Source organism: Sitodiplosis mosellana, unplaced genomic scaffold (genome assembly GCF_009176505.1).
Source record: "Sitodiplosis mosellana isolate CC-2019 unplaced genomic scaffold, AAFC_SMos_1.0 Smas_scaffold_6226, whole genome shotgun sequence".
In the NCBI taxonomy this organism is placed as follows: Eukaryota; Metazoa; Arthropoda; class Insecta; order Diptera; family Cecidomyiidae; genus Sitodiplosis; species Sitodiplosis mosellana.
The window spans coordinates 21,715,508-21,738,963 of NW_022601467.1; the positions used below are offsets into that span (position 1 = coordinate 21,715,508).

Genomic DNA, 23,456 nt, shown 5'->3' on the forward strand with positions numbered 1-23,456 from the left:
TATATATAGTATATTTATTCAAACATCAATTAATTAGCATTTCAAAAAAAAAACTGTTTCTGAAGAAAAGACTACTGTATATCGCATGCATATCGGCCATATTACATCAGCAATACCTCTTTAATTAACAATACCATCTAGATCATGAGTATCAGTGATTTTCCCAATCAAAATAAAGCATGTGAATAAAATACGACTTACAGCAGATGCAATCAATCGATAGCCCATTCATCTAAAATCATCATTGCGAACAGTAGGTATAGTCTTGCTTGATGTGAAGTCCAAGGGCAATGTCAACCAAACATGCTACATATGATAAACATCTCTGAATAAACCAGATCAATTTAATTTAATCGGATTGATTCGCCATTTGAAACATATAACAATATGGTATGATTTCAAAGAGAAGAATTTTTTTTATATGAAATAGTATCCGTCGTTTTTTATCACAGTAAAAAAAAATTGTGAAAATACAATTTTTGTTTGGCCCTGATCTACAATACGGAGATTAAAATTTTATTGACAAGTACAGATTGGGTGTGTTGACTTTTATCATATGTTTTCGTCAACGGTTTTCGTCACGGTTTGGTTTGATGTCATTTTAATGCAACCAAATTGAATGCCAACAATAAAAATCATCGAAATTGTTGCATATTAGTTCGTCACAGATTTTCGTCAATCCATCTTGATTCGATCTTACAATTGATGTGAGCGGAAAATTTAAAGTTATGCGAAAGTATAACATTCTTATATGAATATCATTAATTGCTATGTGTTTTTCAAAGTATTTAATTTAGCCCAAATACAGCGACTCATCATTGATTCAATGTTCAGTAGAGTTGCAAACTAAAATAGTTGAACCAAAAAATGGAATAAAATAAACCGACGATAAAAAGTGGGTTATATCATCACAGACTGTTGTCAAATAGCGAAAAGAATATAAACAAACCTCGTATCACAGCTGGAGTGAATATATATATATATATATGAAGATATGTAGTTGTCGTAGGTCCTTACAAACTGTCATATGTATACAAAGAGAATCGACCGTTTCGCATATGCTACAGCATAAATACACATACAACGCTGATTTGACAGTTAAAGCGATCATATGAGCAAGTTACTCTCATACTCTAGTACATACTCTGAAAAAGGTGCAAAATTATTTTTATGACCATTTTGCATACTTTATTATCGTAAATTTGAACCAAATTTCAAATTGTGCAAGGAAAAAAAATCCAAACGTGCAATTCGCACGCAGATCAACTCCAAATGGTTCCACTCAAGTGAAGTGAACGATGGCAACACCAAAATGTTTCAATCGTTTCATTTGTATTGACGCTTGCTTCGTTTAAGTCAAACGAACTTGAAACTATCACAATATTTACCGCGCGCGCGCACGTACGCACACAACCGTAACACACAATAATTAAAATCACCGTCTATTTTACGATCTGTTTCGGTTTTGAGATTATTTTTGCGCTCTCTGTCTCACACGGTGAATATGTGTTTTCTTTTCGCTTGCGAGTTGTTTTCATTTTTAGTTCATTGAGTGTTTGCTGGTTGGCAACTACACTTGTTTATACCATTTACTCCAAAGGTGTCGCGTTGCGATTGAATTGCAATTCGCCCAAAGCAACAACAACAACAACAACAACGACAACAGCCAAGTCAAACAATAAAGTGGAAAATTGTCAACAAGAGTTTTTGAGAGGAGAGCGAGACAGAGAGAACCTGAAGAAAAACGTAGTGAAAAGAAAAACCAGAGAAAAAAAAATCGGTGTACAGAATCGTATTTAAAGTGATATTTTCGATGCATTGCAGCTGCAGCAATGCGATCAAAAAATGGCAAAAATGTTAGTGTTGAAAACAATAGCTAGTTAAATGTGAATACACAAGAGGAAAAAATGACGGCAAAAATATTACCATTGTGTTCATTAATATGTGTTGATGTGATTTTCGATGCAATATTGTCGCTTGAGCTTGCGCAAAACCACATACCGTATTTTATGACGGGACATAACTAAGCATGCGTACGTCCAAGTATGTTTCAAATATTATATGTGCATTATAATAAGTACAAAACGATCCAGTTTGTTTACTCAAATCCAATGTGCGAATCGTTTCAATGCAGACGTTCAAATGCGTCGTTTTTTCTTCTCTTTTTCGGGTTGGTTTCTTCCTTTTTTCTCTTCTGGTGTGTGAACGTGTGTGCGTCATGATTTCAATTGACAAAAATTCATCGCTTTTTTCTGCCATTTAACAATAGAGTTCTCCATTGAATCCGGCCATTTGTGTAGATAGAGTAACACATCTTCGTTTTTTTTTCGCTGATTGTTTCTTTTTTTCTTCGGTTTCGTCCATTTAAAAAGAAACTATTCAAACAATTTGTGTTGCGTCTGTGTCATCAAGTCATTTCGTCGTCCCCCTCGTCAAACACAGATTACTTGATGATCGAAACAAGAACAGTGCAAAATGAGTGCAAATCATTTGAGACATTTATGTGCCAATTGAAGTCATTTGCATCATCAATATTATTTGTGTGATGACGAATTCTGTGAATTCGAATCAATAGGGATCGCGCATTAAGTGGAAAAGGAATGAAAAAAGAAAAGACCAGGGGCAACCCATCTTGAAGAAACACACACACACACTTTGATCGGATCGAAAGTTCGTATGTGATATGATTGTCGTCAAATGAAATTGCGCTGCTTTGGCAAATTGGCGACAACAATATAGCCAACCAGCATGTAATCAATTGACGACAGAAAGGAATATTTTAAATTGATGCCATTGCAATGTATGAGATGGAGAGTGATTGCGAGAGTGAGTGAGATCGGGCGATAGAGTATGCGACACATCCAACTGATATTGTCGGGTGTACAAATCTTGATTGTTTTGTTTTTGCGGCGTCCTGATGTCATTAGACTCAATGTACATGATATCCATAAAAAAGCAACTTAGTTTTATGAATGGTTCAAAAATACAACATGCTAAAAATATCACATCGTGTTGATTTTCATTTTGTTTGACGACAGCATTACTTCTCTTCTCTTCTCTTCTCCTCTCGTTTTCATCGGTGCTCATATAACATGGCCCAATGACGACACATTACAGCCGAATTGAAGGGGTGTGCGTCGATTCTGCTCAACGAATGTCTCATTTTTACAATAATCTCTTCTTTCGTTCAGCTGTGTTGCCATAGCCATCAAAACAACTTTTTATCATTTGTTGAGGAAAGAAACCGAGAAAAAATCGAAACAGATGCAATTCTCCTGCATCAAAGCATCACCGATGATCGAAAGTGGATTTAGGCTTAAATGGAATGCTTTAGATGATTTTGCAATATATGCGTCATAGAGTTAAGCCCACTCGTTGCACTGCAGAGTTCAATGCATCCTTAAATACACATAAAAAAAATAGAGAAACACGACAAAATTGAACGCTATTCATACTAAGCTGTTTTGTACTGGCAACTGAGGGTCTCATTGCTCTCATCTCGAACAATGAACACGAGAGACGAAAAAATGAACGATTCAAAAATTTCCAAAACTATTTTAATTTATCAGCATTTGAATTTGGCCTCTGTCATGACAATGTTTCCCGCATTCTGCAGCAAATCCATTGGATTTGTTTAAAAAAAAAGTTGCGAATGTTCGCATGGGGTCTCTAATCAGTTTGTTTGCATTTAGTTTATCGTATATATGTACAAGAAAATACAGTATAACATAACAGATACACAAAGACAATTCCAAAAAGCAACGGCAGCCGCAACAGCAGTTGAAGAAGAAAAAAAACGTGAATAGCAACAACAAACAGCGAATGAGTAGAATCAATGCGCGCAATGAACGACCTAAAAAAACTAGCACTACAACAACACCGAGCACAAGCATTTATCTCGATACAGTGAAATATAGCTACATATTGAAATGGTCGATTGCGTATACCTAGATTTGTGTATCGTGCTTCTGCCATACGCTTTTTTTTCTTTCTTAAATGTATATAAACATTTTTATTTATATTTGTTGTACGTATGAAGCGGCATTATAGTGAAATAAAGTCATATGACTTGATTTGCTTTTTTCTTTTCTTTAGAGTGTTTCGTTCTCTGTGCACGCTGTCCCATTCACCGCCACTGATTACCGGCCGCGTTGCGTCTCATTTCATCTTCTATGAGTGGCTTAATACTCATATAATATATATATACATATGTTTTTTTTGTTGCTTTGCTTCAATCGTCGAACACGTGACTTTCGAATACTAGTCAAACTCAGCGTGTCTATGTCGCTGGTGTGAATATGTGTGTGTCTGTGCGAAATTGTTAATTTACATATCTTGTTGTTGTGTGGCTGGCGCGCACGACCTGCAATAATCATATCAACGATTGTGTCTATTGGTGCATACTTTTCTGTTCCCAAATGCAAAAAGAAAGAAACACACGCACACACCATTCATCATTCATAAATCCGAAAAGAAGCCGATCATAAAAATTCGAAAATACCATTAAATTGATAAACAAAAAGTTTCCATTCGAGTGCAAGTACAAATTATGTATCGTTTAACTGTGATATATGGTACCAATTTGTTCGGTTCTTTCTTTCGAAAATGTATGTATCTTTGCGACCAGCAATTGAACACTATAATTTTCTAAGCTTGATAGATAAAAAAGCAAATCAGTTTGTATGATAGAAAAAAGTCGGCTTATGATACACATAATAATCTATTTGGGGCGGTGACGCCGAATCATTTTAATATGTACATTAACAACAAAAAAACGTTTTAAACGCACTTTTTTGCAGTCAAAAAGGTTTTATTATGCATGAGCAATGCACCATGGATTTGAATTGCAAATCCCATTGACTAATGCATATGTGCGTATGTGTTTTGTTTCAAAAGGTACTCCGTGTGATGGTGTACATTAAATTATGATGGGTCTTTGCCCCTTCGATTTCATTCATTCACTTTTTTATTACCCATTACCTACCACGAGGTGAATGAAACAAAAAGCGAATTTTTCAAAAGAAAAGAACAAAAAGAAAAAACAAAAACGAAACGCACCAAAAACATGCGACGATCAATGCAAATAATAATAATAATGCATGTTCGTCATTAAAAGGAATTCCAGGCATTTCAGCCATATTTACACACGGTATGACGGTTTATTCGTTTCGATTCGGTGTATTAATTCTTCCTGTAAAACGCGTCAACTGCCAATAACGCACATACACAATATTCGATGAATACAAACGACATAGAGAAGAGAGGAGAAAGAGAAATAAAATACAAGCGATTTCACACTCGTTGCAGTTACTGATAAAATTTATTTGATGGCTAGACGCCGATTGTGCTCTCTGCTCGTACATTTCTACTCATTTTCCAAATGGCCGGTACCAATCGCTATTGAATTGCTTGAAAAACGTTTTTCCACAACGAAAGTGAAAAAAAAAATGGAACAAAAATAAACTTAACCGGAATTAAAGGTGGCACAGGAATCAGAAAATTGAACAAATTGTGTGCAAACGAATCGAAATTTGGATTTTAACATTTTTTTTTAATAATTAATTTGCTTCTTGGAATGTTAACACTTAATGCACATTTACGATCAAACTTAAATTAAAACAATAAATTCCACAATAAATTTTTTTTCTGCGTTGATACTCTGAGGTATGATCATTAACAATACTTTATTACATTAGTATGGGAGTGATAAAGTCGCCATCATCTGAGCACCAGCAGTGGCACAAATTCATCGATATAAAAACGTCCGCAGAGAATTCATCACATAATATGGCTGTTGCTACGATATTAAAGTGACTCAAAAGACTTCATTTGAGCAAAACGGCCAAACAGAAAATGATTGTGTTAAATTGTACGCTTGTGAATTTTTGATTGAAAGAACTGAACACGAAGAAATAATCGAAAGAAGAAGAAGAAGAAGAAGAAGGAGAAAAAATCGAAATCAAAAGAAAGAGAAAATAAAAGAGTCAAGTGCAGTGAAGTGAATGGAAAAGTTTCGATAACTATTTATTGAAATTTGGCGAAATAAAATGGCATTGTTTAATAAATTCTTTCAATCAAGTAAACGGAAAAGCGGATCGCATGGTGAATCAACAAAACGACAACCATTTTCACAAAATCAAGCATCAAAGGAAAGGTAAACACCACCAAAAATGAACGAAATAATGGATAATTAGTATTAAATTTTGCAATTTCATTTGGAAAATCATATTCTTTTCTGTCAAACGAAATGGAAAAAAAAATTCATGCTGCAGCACTTCATAATCAAATAGTCGAATAATTTTTTCGTGCAAATAATATGTGCGACATATCTGAATAGCAGCAAGCAAATGGAGAAAGAACAACAAAAAACACAGACACATAGTCCGTCGATAATAAACAATCACACACACACATTTGTGTAATCTTAACCACTTACAATTGCTACAGTTGTGCCAATGGTTTATCGTGGTTTATGCCATAATTTCGTGGTCGAAATTTCATTTATCGGGCGACATTTTCAACTACTGTTCAAATACAGTATCGCCAGAATTAAGTGCGGCAAAAGATGAAAAGCAAACAAACAACACTTGCGCTTTTTTCCATTCAATATCGATCTCCATTGAAAATCAGAATTGGCTCACAATAAGTGATGCCATTAAATCAGAACGAAATTTGAAGACACGATGATTACGATTTATTTGGAAATCATTAAGATTTCGGCACGGTTGTTGCCATCAAAAGAATTCGATTGATACGACTTGCGTCTTATGCAATTACACAGCCATGTACAATTCCACGGTTCAATTATCGCCTTTTTAATGCCTAATCATCTGTGCTCATTTCAAAATTCGTTTGCTCGATGATGACTCCAATTCTTGTTTCGCCCATTTTCGGGCAGGTGTAAATTTTATTGCTCAATTGTGAGCTTCGAACAATAAAATTTTATAATTAAGTGAATGGATTTATCGACTGAATTATGCGAGAGAGAAAAAGAAGATTCTCTTTATGGCATTGGGCAGTAGAATAACAACCGGAATGAATACACAAATCGTAAGATCATCGATTTTGTAAATCAACATCGAAAGTGCATTTTGTTTTCTTTGAGCAAACGAAAATACGATAAATTCTCATTGGCGGTCTTTTATGAGATTTCCGCATTTATTTATTTGAATACAGCGTATGTGTGTGTGTGTGTGTTGTTGTTGTATTCAAAATTGAGCTATGCATGCGAAAGCCACTTATTCGATTTGCATACTAACAATTCAAAACATCGCACATGCAGAAAAAAAAAGACTTACATACATTCGCATATCCCCGCATCACACAATCACGGTGGCAGTGTAACCGAAACGAGAGCGAGAGACCAACATCAAACGCTATGAGCAAGACGATGTGTATGTGTGTATGCTGTCAGAAATCACATGACTTCGAATTCTGTTGTAAAATACATGAGCATCAGCGCAAAATATCATTGAATGAATGACGAAAAAAAGGCACACCAGATTGTAAATAATTTGGTTTTTGCGATGTGCATTTTTATACACTGCCCGATCGCATTCCGAATTTGATAGGCAAATTTAATAGTTGGCAAAACTAAGTCAGCAGCAATATGTTACGCATTGCAAAATATATCGTCAAATATCATAAAAATATGAATGAATTATGATCGCCTATTCCTATCGTTTAGTTATATTTCAGATAAATTGTTCTTCTGCTGCACGTCTCAATTCAATGGGTTCAGTTGCCAGCACAGCACAAAATGATTGAACGAAACGTGTGAAATATATACAGATTTTTCGCCAATAACTATGAAGACTACGTCAAAAACATGGCTCAATCTGGCCACTATCAAGAGAGAGAGAGAGAGAGAGAGAGAGAGAGAGAAAGAGAGAGAGAGAGATACTTTTGATGTTTTGAAGCATGTGATCGCTCTGCGCTCGCACCGAAAAAAAAAATCACCAGAACAACAACAACAACAAAAAATTGGTGGCACATTTAATTTTAGCATGTTTAAAATATGCGTACGTTTTGTTTTCGAGTGTCTGCTAATTTTCGAATAAACAACGAAAAAGATGAACCGATGATTCATTCGGCATCTCAATGCTATTTCGTGTATTTGGGGACCAACCGGTTTCACGGGGAAGAAAACGCGATTTCTTTGAATAAGTGAAAAATCGTTTCTTTTCACCTTCCTACGACGTTATGTGTCATTTGATTAGTCCTATTCTGTGCTCTAATCATCATCAGCTCAAGCGAATAACCAATCAGAAAAAAACACACATCTGATCACAAATATCAAACCAAATGATATTTTATTAAGTGTAATATCAACGGTTATCGAAATTTTATTACATTCGATGCTAATTTCAATGAAAAAAAGCATATATGTTTACATAAACAACGTATTGATGCTATATCAATCCAATTGTTGTCGCTTTGTTTCCTTTTTTTCCAAATTGGTCGTACAATTTACAAGCAATTAGATTATCTGTTATCGTATATGATAAGAAGCTCATGTGAATTTTTTTGTAACGTTGAACGCAGGCGTTTGCACACAATGCGTATTTAATCATTATGAATAGACAATGAAAACAAATGCTAGTAAATAGTATTTACTAAATACGGTTAGATTACAGGATTCGATGAAAACTCGTTTGAATGGAGAGACAATCATCAGATTCCAACCATTTGTATTTTTTTCTATCCCCCTCTCTTGCTCTCTCCGTCTCTCTTTTTTTTTGAATAAACATGGCCATTACTTATCTTATGAACACGGCTCACGAGCTCTGGGCTATTAAATGTCACATGATCGGTGATATCAGCCCAGCGTGACCGATAGCATTACAATAATAATAATAACAATGTCTTCTCCGAAAGCATCAGACCGCCGCCGCTGCTGCTGCTGCTGCTGCTACTGCTATTGCTATTGCTACTGCTGCTGGCCTATAGAATTTTTTTTCGCTAATAAACATGCGCTTATCAGCATTGTTTCTTGCAGGCTTATACATTTGTTTCTACTTTGAAATGGTTTCTTTGCGCTTTCATGTCAACAATACACACACTTTGGATCTCTCGATCCGTTTTTGTGCATACTAAACTGCGTAAATACGATCCGTTCCGGCTGAATGGGATTTTGTCGGCTCAATTCATCCCATCGCTCAAGTGATTTCGATGTATAAATCGGTGCATTTTACTTGAAAGTGGTAATCAAATGAATTCATCGGCAAAATACCATTTAGGCCGTACTGTTAATTCACACAATACAAATTCAATTTGAAGATTTCTTTTTGTCTCCCGTTCGTTGTCTATCGAGGATGCTATAATTTAAATAAATAGCGAAAAAGAGACGGATCTCTATCCGTAGCGGTAGAGAGGGACGGTGAGAAAAATATGAATTTCGCAAAACTTTCACGTGACATGAGTTTTCACGTGGTTTCTACGATTTCATTAACACTTTACTTAGAGGGGGGAAGAAGAAGAGGAAGAATTTATGAATGTCATTATTTCATCTCAATTTCTAAACAGAAACAAAAAATGGTTGTGTGTGTTTCTTCTTAATGAAATATCAAGCATACAATAGAACAGCCTACGCCATTGTTAACAAATATCTATTTTGAATTTCGTTTCTTTTTCTCTGTCTCGAGTGTTTTGTTTCGGGCTGACAAAAATATTTCACTTTGAATTATTTATTTGGAAGTTCTAACACATTTCTTGTGTTTTTGTTTGTGAATTAACATTGTTCTTTGACGTCATTCGATCAAATTGACTTGCTTTAGTTGGTTATGTAAGGGGAAATAGTGGACTATTGCCTTAGATTCAAAGGATTATGTAAATTTCAAACACGCAACCACAAATTCACCGGAATAATTTCTTTCGTTTCCTTGTTTATTTGTAGTATATTCCCGTTTTCGGGTGAACAAGTTAGAGTACTGCTGTTCCGAGAGTGCGACTGGACCGGTCGACGTCTTTTATTCGATTCGAGTGCTGTGCAAAAAGTTAGTATAGCCGAAACGAATCAATCAAATACAGAAAACAGTCAAAATGGAAAACTGCCAAATTCGAATGACAATAATGACAAAGATGGTGCGAATTCGTCGGAAGCGTTTATCGAAATTTGTAACGGTTACGGATACACATACAATCAAACATCATGCGAAAGCAGCAACATCGGTGAAATGGTCTTTGGATCGGTTGCCATGTCATTCAAAGGCACATCGTTGAAGGTAGGACAGAATTAACCCATTTTTTTTCTACATTTCCAAACGTTATTCATTAATAAATTCATTTTTTGATCAGGTACATTGGCTTCGAGAACCAACGCGAATTATGTGTTCACAGGTATTTCTGTCGCCGATTTATCCGAAGAATAGCTTTTGTCGGATATCAGGAAATGATATGAAAAGAAGTGATAGCACAAATCGTGATGCGTCGATCAATCAATCTAATGACAATTCGGTGAATTCATTTTCGTTGTCGTTGTCGCTGTGCATGACCGACAAACTAGCCGAATTGGATGAAAAAAGCAAAGCTAGCGCAACGATTCCATTGGACGTTCCATCGTCATTAGACCATAGTAGTTATGCATTCAGTGGCTGTGATTCAGGTTATTCTGGAACTGATATGTGGACCACTATGTCTGGTTCATCGTACGGTTTTCGTTCAGATCGAAGTAGTGTGGTTTCGATGTTTAGCACCGATCCAAGCATTGTTAGTTCACGCAAACTTAGTGTAGATTCAGCGATAATAGTGGATGCGGCAATGAATGGCCGCAGCAGTGATGGATGCCTACAGCGACGCATTTTACGCAATATGTCAACGTCGTTTGAAAATAATTTGTCGGGCAATGATTTTATCGGTTACTTTGATGAAAGTAAATGCGATCGTTCAATAAACAGTGTGTCCGGGTCGATGGTACGACGGCACAGTGATCAATGTGAAAGCAGAAGCAATCCGGAAATGGTTCGACGACGGAAAAATGGCGGCAAAGAGAGTCTAAAACCACCGCACATACACTTTTCCAGTTATACACCGAGATCGAAGACGGCTCAACGACGGTCGAAAATCGGTCTTGCTGTTTGCATTCGCTTCAGTGAATCGGCCGAAGAGGAAATGCAACTGTTTTGCTCCGAACACATCGCATTGCTCGAATCCATGCTTTGTAGGCTTCGGGCGGCTGCCGAAACCGCATATATGAATCGGAAAAAATTCCATCAGGTATTTAAAATGACTTGGTCAATGAATTGATCGTTGATGCTTGATTTAACCGATATGTTTTATATTCAACGATCCTTGCGATTTTTAGCTAATGCTGCATGCATGGTTCGCTACGTCATCGTGGATAACCGATTTGTTCACAGCACCGAGGATAAATGAGCCTGTATGGTTTTCGTTAAGCAACGGATACACTGATCGACCGCAAAATTTGGCCAAACATTTCATGACCGAGCTATGTTGGCTCCTCAACAGCGCCGATACCAAAGATACAAATTTGTATGTATTCTGAATGCGATTTTCTGTTTACCTTTCATTAAAACTAAAGCTAATTTCACATTGTCTCTCTTCATTTTAGTTTTGTCAGCACATTGCTCACGGCAATTCTGACGAATCACCTGGGATGGGTGGCAACAGTGGCACCGATCATAAACAGTGCAGCGAGCAATGACCAAGTGATAACGATACATCAAAATCAAGCGAAAATGTCTGAAATATCAAAATTCCATCCGTACAATGTGCTGTGGGCGCAGCTCGGTGATTTGTACGGTTCGATTGGGAATCCATCCAGATTGGCGAAAACAATTGTATGCGGTGCACACACCGTCACCATAAATAAAGTTCTCAGTGTGCTGACATATTTTGTAAGATGCGGTGAAATTCAGCGTGTAAAAAGTACAAAAGAGCTCGACAAAACGGAAATCGAAGAAATGATCAGTAGCAAAGGTCGACGAAAAAAGGTGTCCGTACCGAATATGAGTCGATCGGTGATGCACCCGGAAATGCCGGTAAAAGGTCTGTCACGCAGCAAAACCTGTTTGAAAGATATAGCGACTGTGTGCCATGACGATTCAGCCATTCCCATACCGAAAAATGACACTTCATATGAATTCCAAATCGATACGTCAAACTTCATATTGGCACAACCCGAAATAGCATATAACAATCACACAATCGATACTGAGAGTGAGCCGAAACGGAGACATGTCAATAATTGCTCGACAAATAGCACAATTAAATTGATGGTAACGAGCCCAAACAACGATCGCTTCGAATATGAAACCGCATCCGAAGCAATTGATTTTATATTGAAGAAAATCGAAATGACAACAAATGAAGTCGAAAATACGCAACAAAGTAAACATGCGGTTATCAAGACAACGACGTCGATGACGAAAAATGATGATCACAATGGAAATAAGTCACGGCGTTTGCTTTGGAGCATAGACACTGTCAAGGAGGGCATCAGTATTGATAAGTGGAAATCATTTGGTGTCGACGAAACCGACAATGCACACATCAAAAACATTGAGCTGAAACGTTCGCATAGTCTCAAAACAAAGCCAAACACTACAAACAATCTGCGACGATCAAAAACATTTCGCGAAATCAAACGCAACGGAACAAATGATTTTATTTCCAATCTGAAAGTGGAGAACAACAATAAAATTGATTCGCTCACTTCGCTGGTGCATGAGATAAATTTGAATACGAATTTCAAGAGTAATCAACAAACCTTGAAGCCGGCCGGTAGTGTGGTTTTCGTATTGGGTGACAATGAAGTGTTGTCCGGTCTTAAGACACCGCCACCAACACCAACACTATCACCATCACCAACTCCAAGCGCCGAGAAGAATGAAAGCCATTCTTCTGACTCGGCAGCGCCTTCATCGACGTCCGTTCGACCGGTGGATGAACAGTCGGAATCCAGCTCAAAATCTGCAATTACTCGTACAAATGGTGAGCATAGTTCGAACGACATGGCAACCACACTTAACACAACACCAAAAATCAATGGCACCAAACCAGAGAAGAAGAAAAAGCACTGTACACATAAAAAACATTCCGGAGTTAAGTTCAACTTTGAGCAATATCCCCAGATCGTCACCAATTACATGAAGAATAAAAACTTGGACATTACCAGCTATGATTTTCTTGAAAAAGGTCTAAAATTGGAACAAGAAAATACATTCAATTATGGTGCCAGTTCGACCAGTCTCCTGCCGATGTTTGCACCTGAAGAAAATCAAGAGCATGACGAACAAGAAGAGGAGGAACAATGTGAATGCTGTGCCAATACATTCCGCATCCTTCAAACTCCATCCAACGCTACTGAATTGGAATTTTCCAACGATGATGCCGTTTACCCTGTTGTACCTGTGCCAGCCACCAAACCGACCGTAAACCAGTTAGACACTGTCATCGAACATGACAGCACAGCGAATGATTCGGAATTGCAACTGGAAGCGACAGCGTCGATTCAAGTCGATTCGATACGAGTGGAACCATTAAGTGATGCCGAAGATAAGAAGAGTAAAAATGACAACAAAATTGAAAATGGCGAAACTGCAAAGAAACCAACCAATTCCAAGGCACTTGAGCTAATCACATTACCAATTCCCAAGACAGAAATTATAAATGACAGTAAAAATCAATTTCGAATACGGCCCGGTTATGTTCCATCGCTGTTCGTTGGAATTACCGATCACTTCATTTCGGATATGGTGTTGCAGGTGAGTTTGGTGCTCCTTCTGTGATTTAAATAATCTGTGCCTCTGTGCGACATTCAATGTTTACCTTTCCCGTTATTCATAGGGCATCACGTCACCGCCACACAAATGGGAGCCAATTTTGAAACAGAATCTGACGCTCGCATCACATTGTGCAACATTTGAACAAATACCCACAGAGAATGTTGCCATAATAGCAAATATTGACAAATGGTAATGCGCATTTACTCACAAAATTGATGAGACTTTGTCTATGCAACGAATTTAATCTAATTGTTTTTTTGATCTTTTTCAGGGATGTAAAATTGTTATCATCACAAACGTATGCTCTGTCATCGAACGGTTTAAGCGGACAGATTGGTATGTCGCAGCTTGTGTCAACAATGCTGGAAACGGTGCATGCGATGTGGCTAGCCGGTACATCAGCCTATCAGTGCATGTCATTTTTGGAATCGAAACTCAAAGAAATCTATCTGCAATCGGAAACATTGGCCGCATTTCTATTAGCCACCGAATTTTGTTCACTCAATACCGTAACAACGGCACTCAATTTATCGGCCAACGATGTGCCACTGTTGTTGTCAGTCGCATCCATTCATTCGCCGCAAGTTACGAAAAAATATGGTATTAGCTTCAGATAGCCTTGACGAAAAGCACATCCTTCGCAAGTGAATATTACTGTGATGAAAATTTGATTGCAAAATACTCATTCTTCACTATTATTATTTTTTAAACAAACAAACAAACAAACAACGATTGAAACATTGAGTTATTTGCTAAGATGAATTTAGACAATGAATTATTTGGATAAAACTGTAGAACAAAGAAAGAAAGAACGAAAAAAAACTATGTGATAATATTAAAGAAAGCAATGCTTATAACTGTCTAATGAATTCCACACATTTCTCTCATCTTCTTTAATTCGAAACAAACAATATTTAGTATTTTTCGCAAGTCGAACAATGTGAACATTTTGTACAGTAACATTTAGAATAATTGAATCGAAAACACAAACAAAACAAAAATGGGAACAAGAAAATTTAATAAAGAAATAGTTAACTATGTTGGATTTTGCATTTAAATCGTTTTTTACGAAGAAAAATGAATATTTTTGTTGTTGCTCTTTTTCTCTTATTCGTTTGATCGTTCGTGAATTCAGTAGAAAAAGACAATTGTATCAGTTGGTTCTTATTCTATTCGACATATCACGACAAGCTGAAGTATTCGAATTTTAAGGGCAAGTTAGCGATGAAGCCATTGTTGCTTTGTTCCATTAAATGGACGCTGCAATGCATTCGGGAACATTTACATCACACATTCAGTTAATAAAACAATTTCCAACAACAATAACCTCTAGCTATCAGTACAGCTTCTTCTCTTCTTTTTTTTCACTCTATCAATGTCCAAATGAAAAACAAATTAATTTAGAATATTTTTTAATTCAAAAATGTATTTAAATTAGATTATTTATTACATTTTTTTTTGAAATAAATGAATTTCAAGGAATATTTTCTTCAAAAAAGATATTGTTCAGTGGTTTGTTCTTGAGTACAATTTCAATGGGATCACATTAAAATACTTTCAGAATAATTTACGCACCCACAGGGAATTTTATCTTATATTTTTGTTGAATATAAACGAAATCGTCTAAATTAAATTTGTATTTGAATACTAAGCTCTTCAATGCTATCTAAACTGGCAATTGTATTATCATAATGATAGAAATTGTCCAATTGATCGTTACATATTTCATGGGAAAATGATTTGCCATCTCTAGAATATTGACCAGAACCAATAAAGTCCAAGTCAATGATCTTACGTTGAAATCGTTTCAATTTTTCAAAATCAGTCGTATCGTTGGTCAATTTGATGCGCCATGTTGCGTATGGGCTGAGGAAGTAATTCGACGAGCCAATCTGTTGATAAATTTCATTTGATATCAATGTTTTTCCATTTGAGTCCTTTTTTATGGAATAATCTATGACAATATTGTGATCAACAGAGATGAAATAGAATCGTGTACCGCAACGATAGTAACTGTGTCCCAACATTATCATTGACACCCCAATATTCTCAAGCTCAGCCAATTCACTTTGTACGGTATCATTTCCTACTTTCAAATGAATGCCAATTTCATTGAATTTGACCGCGTTTTGTTTGAATCTTTTCGTAATGTCCGCCAAAATTGTAATCTCGTCGCCCTGCAACAATTCCACCAGTTCAGCTTTGATTTCATTGTTTTTCCACACATAAAAGGGACTTGCAGCACTGGTGCTACTGCTACTGAATTCAACATTTCGGAAAATTTCCCGATCATATTTTCCAATGGAAATTTGTAAGCTAGTAATCTGATCGTTCAAATCATTAACTTGTTTGCCAGCTTTTTCTGCAATTGTATCGGTGTCATTGTATAACAGATCCGTGGGTAGTGCGAATGTTTTCATCAGAATACCACCAAATGGAAATTGATTGCATCGCCATTTCATATTGCTCGAGTATCAGATTGGATTGTATCATTTGTTTCAACATTGTAATTGTATCATTGACATCTGCCGATTCTGTGCCGATGGTTAAGTTGGTAATTACTTTACCCAAGACTGCATCCAGTTTGGAATTGACTGAATATGATTCGATGCGATCATAAACATCAACAATCACCGACAACCCTTCAATTACTCTTTCAATGCTTCGCTGTACAATTATTTCTGTCGACGATTGATTTCTGTTTACGGAATAACGCTTTGACTTCTAATAATCCACTTTGGATATTCCATTTGCCGATATCAAGATCAATTTCCCACTTTTCCTCCAGACTCTGCTTTAAAATTGCCACAATGTTATCAACATCGAGAAGTTCGGATACCAACGTATCATACACTTTTCGCTCGATTTCCTTCCACGTTTCCAAATCGGCCTGTTTCGTTTCGAGGGACTCAATCAATTTCTGTACTTGTTCTGGATCGTCACGTATTAGTTCGTAAAGATCGATAGTTGTGTCGGTTAAACCAACGAGATTTAACACTCGTGACATATCAAATGCTTTTTCATCCTTTAAATTTGGCTGTTTTTTCACAACAAAATCCAGCAGTTCCTGTCGAATGGATTCAAGCGTTGCGGGATCTACCAGAGATGTATCCAACAATGAATTATTTACTGTGTCATTGGTTTCAATAGTTTTATTTTTTATCTCTACCATATCCACATCTTCGCCCTTGTACGCATCCAGCTCTTCGCCAATATCACTGAATTCTTCTGCAAAGAACCTGTATCGAATCTTCAATTTGTCCTTCAGTTCGTCGAGATGTCAGTCAATATTTAGAGGGATTGAAATCAATCGTTCTTCTTCATGATAATGTGGATCGTGTACAAAAATTTTCGCAATTATATCCGTATCTGACACAGTGTCTGCCATAATTCGGGCCAATTTGATAAGAAAGCCCAACACTGAATTGGTCATCTTAACCGGCTCCAACATTCGATTCAATTGTGACAAATGTGCTAATTTTCGTTTATTTTCTTCGTTCGAGTCACCCCTGGTGGCATCTTCTCGATTGGTTACCGCATTTATCAATGTAAATATCTGCTGTTCAATTTCTTTGATCACATTTTCTACTTCGGGTAAAAATACATCGTTGATAAATGCATGGACGAAATCAATTTTGGAATCCATTGATTGCTTATATTCAGCATGATACTGAACGATGTTCACATCGTTCTCACTGTCACGCAACTCTTCGATATTCTGACCCAAAGCATCCACATAGTCCGACAAACCGATAATCAAAACATGATTCACATTGCTTCGTATGCTAGACAGTTTGCTCTGAGCAGCGGTGTGCAAATATGTTGCGATATTATGCTCGTCATCCGATTCAACATTTCTCATATGGTCACTAATGCGTGAGAGAAGCGGCTTAACAAACGGAACAAAGGAAATTTGATTTCGCAACTGATAATAATTTCTTTCCACATCGTGTAACTCTTCAACCAATCCCATGGTATCTTGCAGTGATGAAATGATTTCATCTTCATCCAATTCGTCCAAAAACTTTTGCAAACCATTTACACGAATATTATTCGCCAAATTCTCTCGTACATAATATTTGTACCTGCTTATCGTTCGTGTTGGGCCAACAATTTGCAGATTTTCTGGCTGTTTAATGCCTTCTCGATTCAAACCATCTTGACCATCAATTCCCACTTTTCCATCATTCAATTGTTCCCAGAAAGGGATTTTCGGATCCAAGTATTCACCAACAGTCGGCATTTCTTCGGACATTGTTTGTCGATACTCCAAAATCATATTATGCCCAGCCTTAGATCCGATCCCACCGATACCACCTTTTCCCAATGAACCAGGTGCACCTACGTGACGGGAGGAGATAAGATGAAATCATTATTTTTGAGAGATGATCCAGTAATTGAAATTTGAATTAGTTTATTGTATTGAGATAAAATTGAATTTTTCGATTAGTTTTTTTTGTCATTATTCGATGATGTAATTTATTGCATCGAACTAAATAATTCTATTTAAATTACTAATTTGGGGGGGAAAGAAAGATTTTCGTGACAAATTACTTTCATTTCGGCTGTTAATTTAATAAAATAATTGAAAAACTCAATCAACCTAGTTTTTGAATATTTTCCGTACAATTGATAAGAAGTGCGGTGTTTGAAATACCATTTTGCTGTTGATAACTATTCAAAATATTGGTTTTGTTTATCAATTACGCGTGAAAACTTCACAAGAACGCAATTTAAGTAAATATTGAGAAATCATACACACTTTTGAATAAAAAAAAATGAATCGAATGAAGTCCAAAATTAACGAATTTGTGTTATGATTCAAATGTAGAATTTCTGCAGCAGAATTTGGTGAAATGTAATTGAGTGATTCGATTCGCGATAAACATAAATAAGAATGTGCAATATATGAAGCATGAGGAACATTAATTTTGAACTTAAATTCGACCGTGTTCATTAAATTTCGAAATCGAACCTAGATTTTCCATGAAAAATTCCATTTCATTTACATTTTGATTGAAAGTAATTCAATTTTTAATTATTTTTCTTTGTTTTCCTCGAGTTATTCATTTCGGAGACTTTCATCTATTATTTGTTTTTAAATTGATTTTTCTCTGCCAAGCTATCAACTGAATTTGAATTCAGATAACAAATCGATTGAAACGAGTTGAATTGAATTAAAATCTAAACCACATTTGGTGCATTACCTGTATTATTGAAAATCAAAAAATTGGCTATGATTCGATGATTATGTAGCTCATGAAAGATAGAATATGAATAAACAACATAAGCACGATATGTCAAGGTCTATTGTTTTAGTGTATGATTTTTCAAGCTCTCGTTATGAACATCAGAAAATACGTTATTTTTAATCAATAATAGGTAATATTTTATTTGTTGAAATATTGGATCATTGCTTTGAAATTGCACAAGAATAACAGCAATCGTAATTTAAATAAATAAGATAATGAAAACCAACAGGCAGAAAATCTGATGATTTAAAGCAAAAGTTGTTCCAGCATTCTCTTCGATCCACTCTTTATACGCAAACACACGCGTGTATACATCTATCTCGTCTTTTTCACACTGTAATGGAATATTATTAGTGAAAATCCGAAAAAAGAATTCAAATATAATTACCGATAGAGATGGAGTTGCTATCCCGACGAGTGTTCGGTTATGTGTAATAGACAGTGGCCCTCCTAGCGAATACATTTTAATGTGTGACTATACAATATGTTAAACGAATTGTTATTCATTTGAAGCATACCTGCATCAAGTTCACAAGGGCCTACTTCCGATTTGAAAGTCTTCGCACAAAGATTTGAAGTATCAACGTTAGGTAGATGCTTTTGGCACACTGTCACGTTTAACGTAAAACTGTCAGTACAATGCATAGTATCAGATATTGGATCTCCTCCAGTCTATAAATATAAAAAAGTGAATAGAATTTTTTCAGATTGAAGATCAAAAAAATGCATTATTGATTTAATGACATGTAATATTTCAATTGTTTGCTTTATTGACCCATATTTGTGAAATTACTGAAAAAATTACAGCAATAATAACTCAAATAAGTAATAGAACGAAATCAATAGCCACAAAATCTGATGATTTGAAACAAAGAATGTTCCAGCAGTGGCGTTCTCCTCTATCCATTCTTTATGCGCAGGCACGTAGGTGTATACGTCCAACTCATCTTTTTCACACTGAAATGAAATGAAATATTATATGTATTGAGCCGAAATAAAGTACTATTGAATCATTTTTACCGATAAAATTGGTGTCGCTATCCCGATTAGTGTTTCGTTAAGTGTATTGAACATTGGAACACCTTACGAGAAATATTTATATATGTATAACATAAGGAAGGGAAATTTTAAATAATTGAAACATACCTGCATCAAGTTCACAAGGGCCTTGATTCGAGTCGATAGTTTTCACACAAAGGTTTGAATCATCAACGTTCGGTAGAACATATTGATACTCTGCTACGTTTATAACTCTACCATCAGCACAATGCATCGTGTTAGATATCGGTTTACCCTTTATCTGTAAATATGTAAATATAGAAAAATACTGCCAGATAGCCAAAGCAAGCTTTTCTTATTATAACAAAAAACAAGCTTAGTAACCATTGTAATATAAATAGGTAGGAAAAAAATAAATCAAATATAACATAGAAAGTACTCACCGAAGACTTTCCCCATCCACATATACGAGCGCCAGTTCCTCCTTGTATAGCGTCATTATTTTCTGGGAGAGAAATGTATCCAATATAGGCTGTTGTTTCGATTGTATTCGAGGTACGCAAAATAGCGATATTGTCTTTTATGAATTCCGGGTCAGATGCATTTTTTTTAAAAATCTTTTCGACTTTGAATCGTTCTCCTTTTCCATCCAGATTATCATTTCCAGCGAAGATGGAAATATCCCCCTGTTTGATGTTGTTAATACACGTTGCAGCGGTTAGAACGTTTCGGTTGTTTATTATAGCTCCTCCGCAGATATGTCTTTTATAGTTCTGCACAGACCAGAGCGGTCAACGAGCGCTCGTTCGTTCGTTCGTATGCGAACATGTTCGTTTGTTCGTTCGTTCGTAGAATCTACGAACATGTTCGTTCGTTCGTTCGTTCGTTCGTAGAATCTACGAACATGTTCGTTCGTTCGTTCGTTCGTTCGTAGAATCTGCGAACATGTTCGTTTGTTCGTTCGTTCGTAGGTAAAATTTCATTTTTTTTTTCAAACATAAAATTTTCTTATTTCTTAAAAAAATATAGGAATAATCCTATGTACTCAATAATACTGTAAGCACTGTAATACTGTAATTTTCAAGTTGTGAACATTATTTTCGCACAAAAAATTGAACGAATATTTTTTTGAGTTTCCACTTGCACAATTGGATGCATAATAATGCAATAAGCAATAATAATGCTGGTTTCAAATGTTGTGAAACGAAGAAAGTGATGCATACGGAGAGAGAGAGATAGAAAAAAGTGACAAAGACAGTGTTCATCTCTTTTTGCCAAGTATGGTGTGCACATTTCAGATTCGTCTTGTTGCTGTGATATCATGAAGCACGTTGTCGCTCGAACTGTGTGTGTTGTACGATCACAGAACAAAACATTGTCTAAACGTATAACTGTTTTGCACGTGGCGATTTAACACAGTGCGTAAAACACACACTGTTTGAACGTCCATGTGATTTAAATCATCACTGCAACAAGTCTCTCTGAATTGCACACCATAAATGACAAAAAGAGATGAACTTTGCTGTCTATGTCATTTTTATCTCTCTCACTCTCTCTCTCTCTGTATGCATTACCTTCATCATTTTACAACTTCCACGTTCATGTCCAGCTAATTATCATATCATTCTATTCTCGCCAGCGGACACACAAACCACAATGAGTGAAAGTAAGATTTTCAGCGATGTTTTTTGTTGAGTGAAGATGTTTTTAATTAGTTTTATGCATTCAATTGTGCAAGTGGAAACTCAAAAAAATATTCGTTCAATTTTTTGTGCGAAGATAATGTTCACAACTTGAAAATTACAGTATTACAGTGCTTACAGTATTATTGAGTACATAGGATCATTCCTATATTTTTTTAAGAAATAAGAAAATTTTATGTTTGAAAAAAAAAAAGAAATTTTACCTACGAACGAACGAACGAACAAACGAACATGTTCGTAGATTCTACGAACGAACGAACGAACGAACGAACGAACATGTTCGTAGATTCTACGAACGAACGAACGAACAAACGAACATGTTCGCATACGAACGAACGAACGAGCGCTCGTTGACCGCTCTGGTACAGACACCATGAATTTATAAACGCCTTGTCCTGGAGTTATGTGGCTGATTACACGTGATTTCAAAATAGCTGAGGAGCTGCGGGAACTTGCAATAGCATAAGCAATGCCGAATATAGAATAGACAGAGAATCTATGTGTCGATTCGAAGTTAATTTATAAATGAAAGCAATTTCTACCATGTACATAGCAACCATTCAAAATATTCAAATGCCTACTATTTCAAACTGAGCAAGGTTTGAAAACTCAGTGGACCGATAAATTGTTGATCGAATGAAGTAAATTCAAAAGCAAATGTGATTTAGGAATTATATCAATTAGGTATTTTGAATGACTAATCCAATCGTGGTCATATGATGGATAACTTTTTTTTAGCCAATTTTATGAGTTAAAAATCATATAGCATTAATTACGATAAGTCAAGATGAAAGATTTCCATTGTTTTTATTAAAAATTGTTATAATATTTTTGAGCTTTTACAGTTGAAAATATAAATGGGCATAAATAAAGCCTAGCCAATTTCTTTTAAGTAGTTGATTAATTTCTAGTTGATTCATATTGGGGATATATTTTTCAAACTAAAATGGAATTCTCTGTCGCAAATTTCGGGTGTAAGTGATTCGTGTTGGATACATTGTCCTCGGCCTGAAAGTTCTAAATCTAAATCGATTTTCTCAAATTCTTTCAACTTTTCAAAATTCTCCACACTGCCTATAAGTTTTATCTTCCATGTGGTGTATGGGCTCAAAATATAATCCATTTGTTTTATTTTCTGGTACACTTTGTTCATCATTAGAGGTTGTCCGTTTGGATTACGTTTGAAAGAATAGTTGATAACAATGTTGTCATCTCCGGCAAAACTATAAATTTTATCGATACATTTGTAATAAGTTTTTCCTACCATAGTCATAGATATACCGAAATTTTGAAGTGTATCATCCAATTGTTTTTGTTTGCTTCGGTCCGTATTTTTCAGATAAATACCAATTTCATTGAATTTTATAGCACTTAGATCAGGACCTTCTTCAATGCTAGCTTTCAACTCTATTTCTTCACCTTTCAATAGTTTCTTAATGTTGTTATTTTTTTTCCATGTGAAGAAAGGTTCAATAAAACTCGACTCTTTATTACTATTGAATTCAATGCCCTGAATTATCATATTGTCATTCATTCCCATTGATATACTTTGGACAGAGATTTTCTCTCTCAAGTAATTAATGTGATCAAACGCTGCTCGTGCATATTTTTGAATATCTTTTTCCATCAAGTCCATGGATAGTTTGAATCGAGACATAAGGATATGGGCAAAAGGGAATTGATATCGATTGAAAGCGTTCATAGCTATTTCATACTGTTCCAAAATTGAATTTCTCTGAATAACATGCTTCAAAGTG

The 23,456-nt window shown here is 35.8% G+C and overlaps 1 protein-coding gene and 1 long non-coding RNA gene across 8 annotated transcripts; one reads left to right on the plus strand and one right to left on the minus strand.

Annotated features, from left to right (window-relative positions):
* Positions 1-1,332: 1,332 nt before the first annotated feature.
* Positions 1,333-14,823, plus strand: LOC129579342 (folliculin-interacting protein 2). Of its 7 annotated transcripts, none has more exons than XM_055469363.1 (8): positions 1,333-1,856; positions 5,697-6,154; positions 9,896-10,223; positions 10,297-11,214; positions 11,303-11,490; positions 11,570-13,724; positions 13,807-13,934; positions 14,017-14,823. In XM_055469363.1, the coding sequence occupies exons 2-8, from the start codon at positions 6,048-6,050 to the stop codon at positions 14,360-14,362; spliced, it is 4,170 nt and encodes a 1,389-aa protein (XP_055325338.1). In that variant the 5' UTR covers positions 1,333-1,856; positions 5,697-6,047; the 3' UTR covers positions 14,363-14,823. The 7 variants fall into 7 exon arrangements, with proteins under 7 accessions (XP_055325338.1, XP_055325339.1, XP_055325336.1 ...); XM_055469364.1 differs by having other exon boundaries at positions 1,335-2,170; XM_055469361.1 differs by having other exon boundaries at positions 1,345-2,033.
* Positions 14,824-19,798: 4,975 nt separating this feature from the next.
* Positions 19,799-20,187, minus strand: LOC129579237 (uncharacterized). Its single transcript, XR_008689211.1, has 3 exons — positions 20,144-20,187; positions 20,018-20,079; positions 19,799-19,954 (listed from the first exon to the last, which is right to left on the minus strand). It is a non-coding gene; the product is annotated as an uncharacterized LOC129579237 (long non-coding RNA).
* Positions 20,188-23,456: the final 3,269 nt, after the last annotated feature.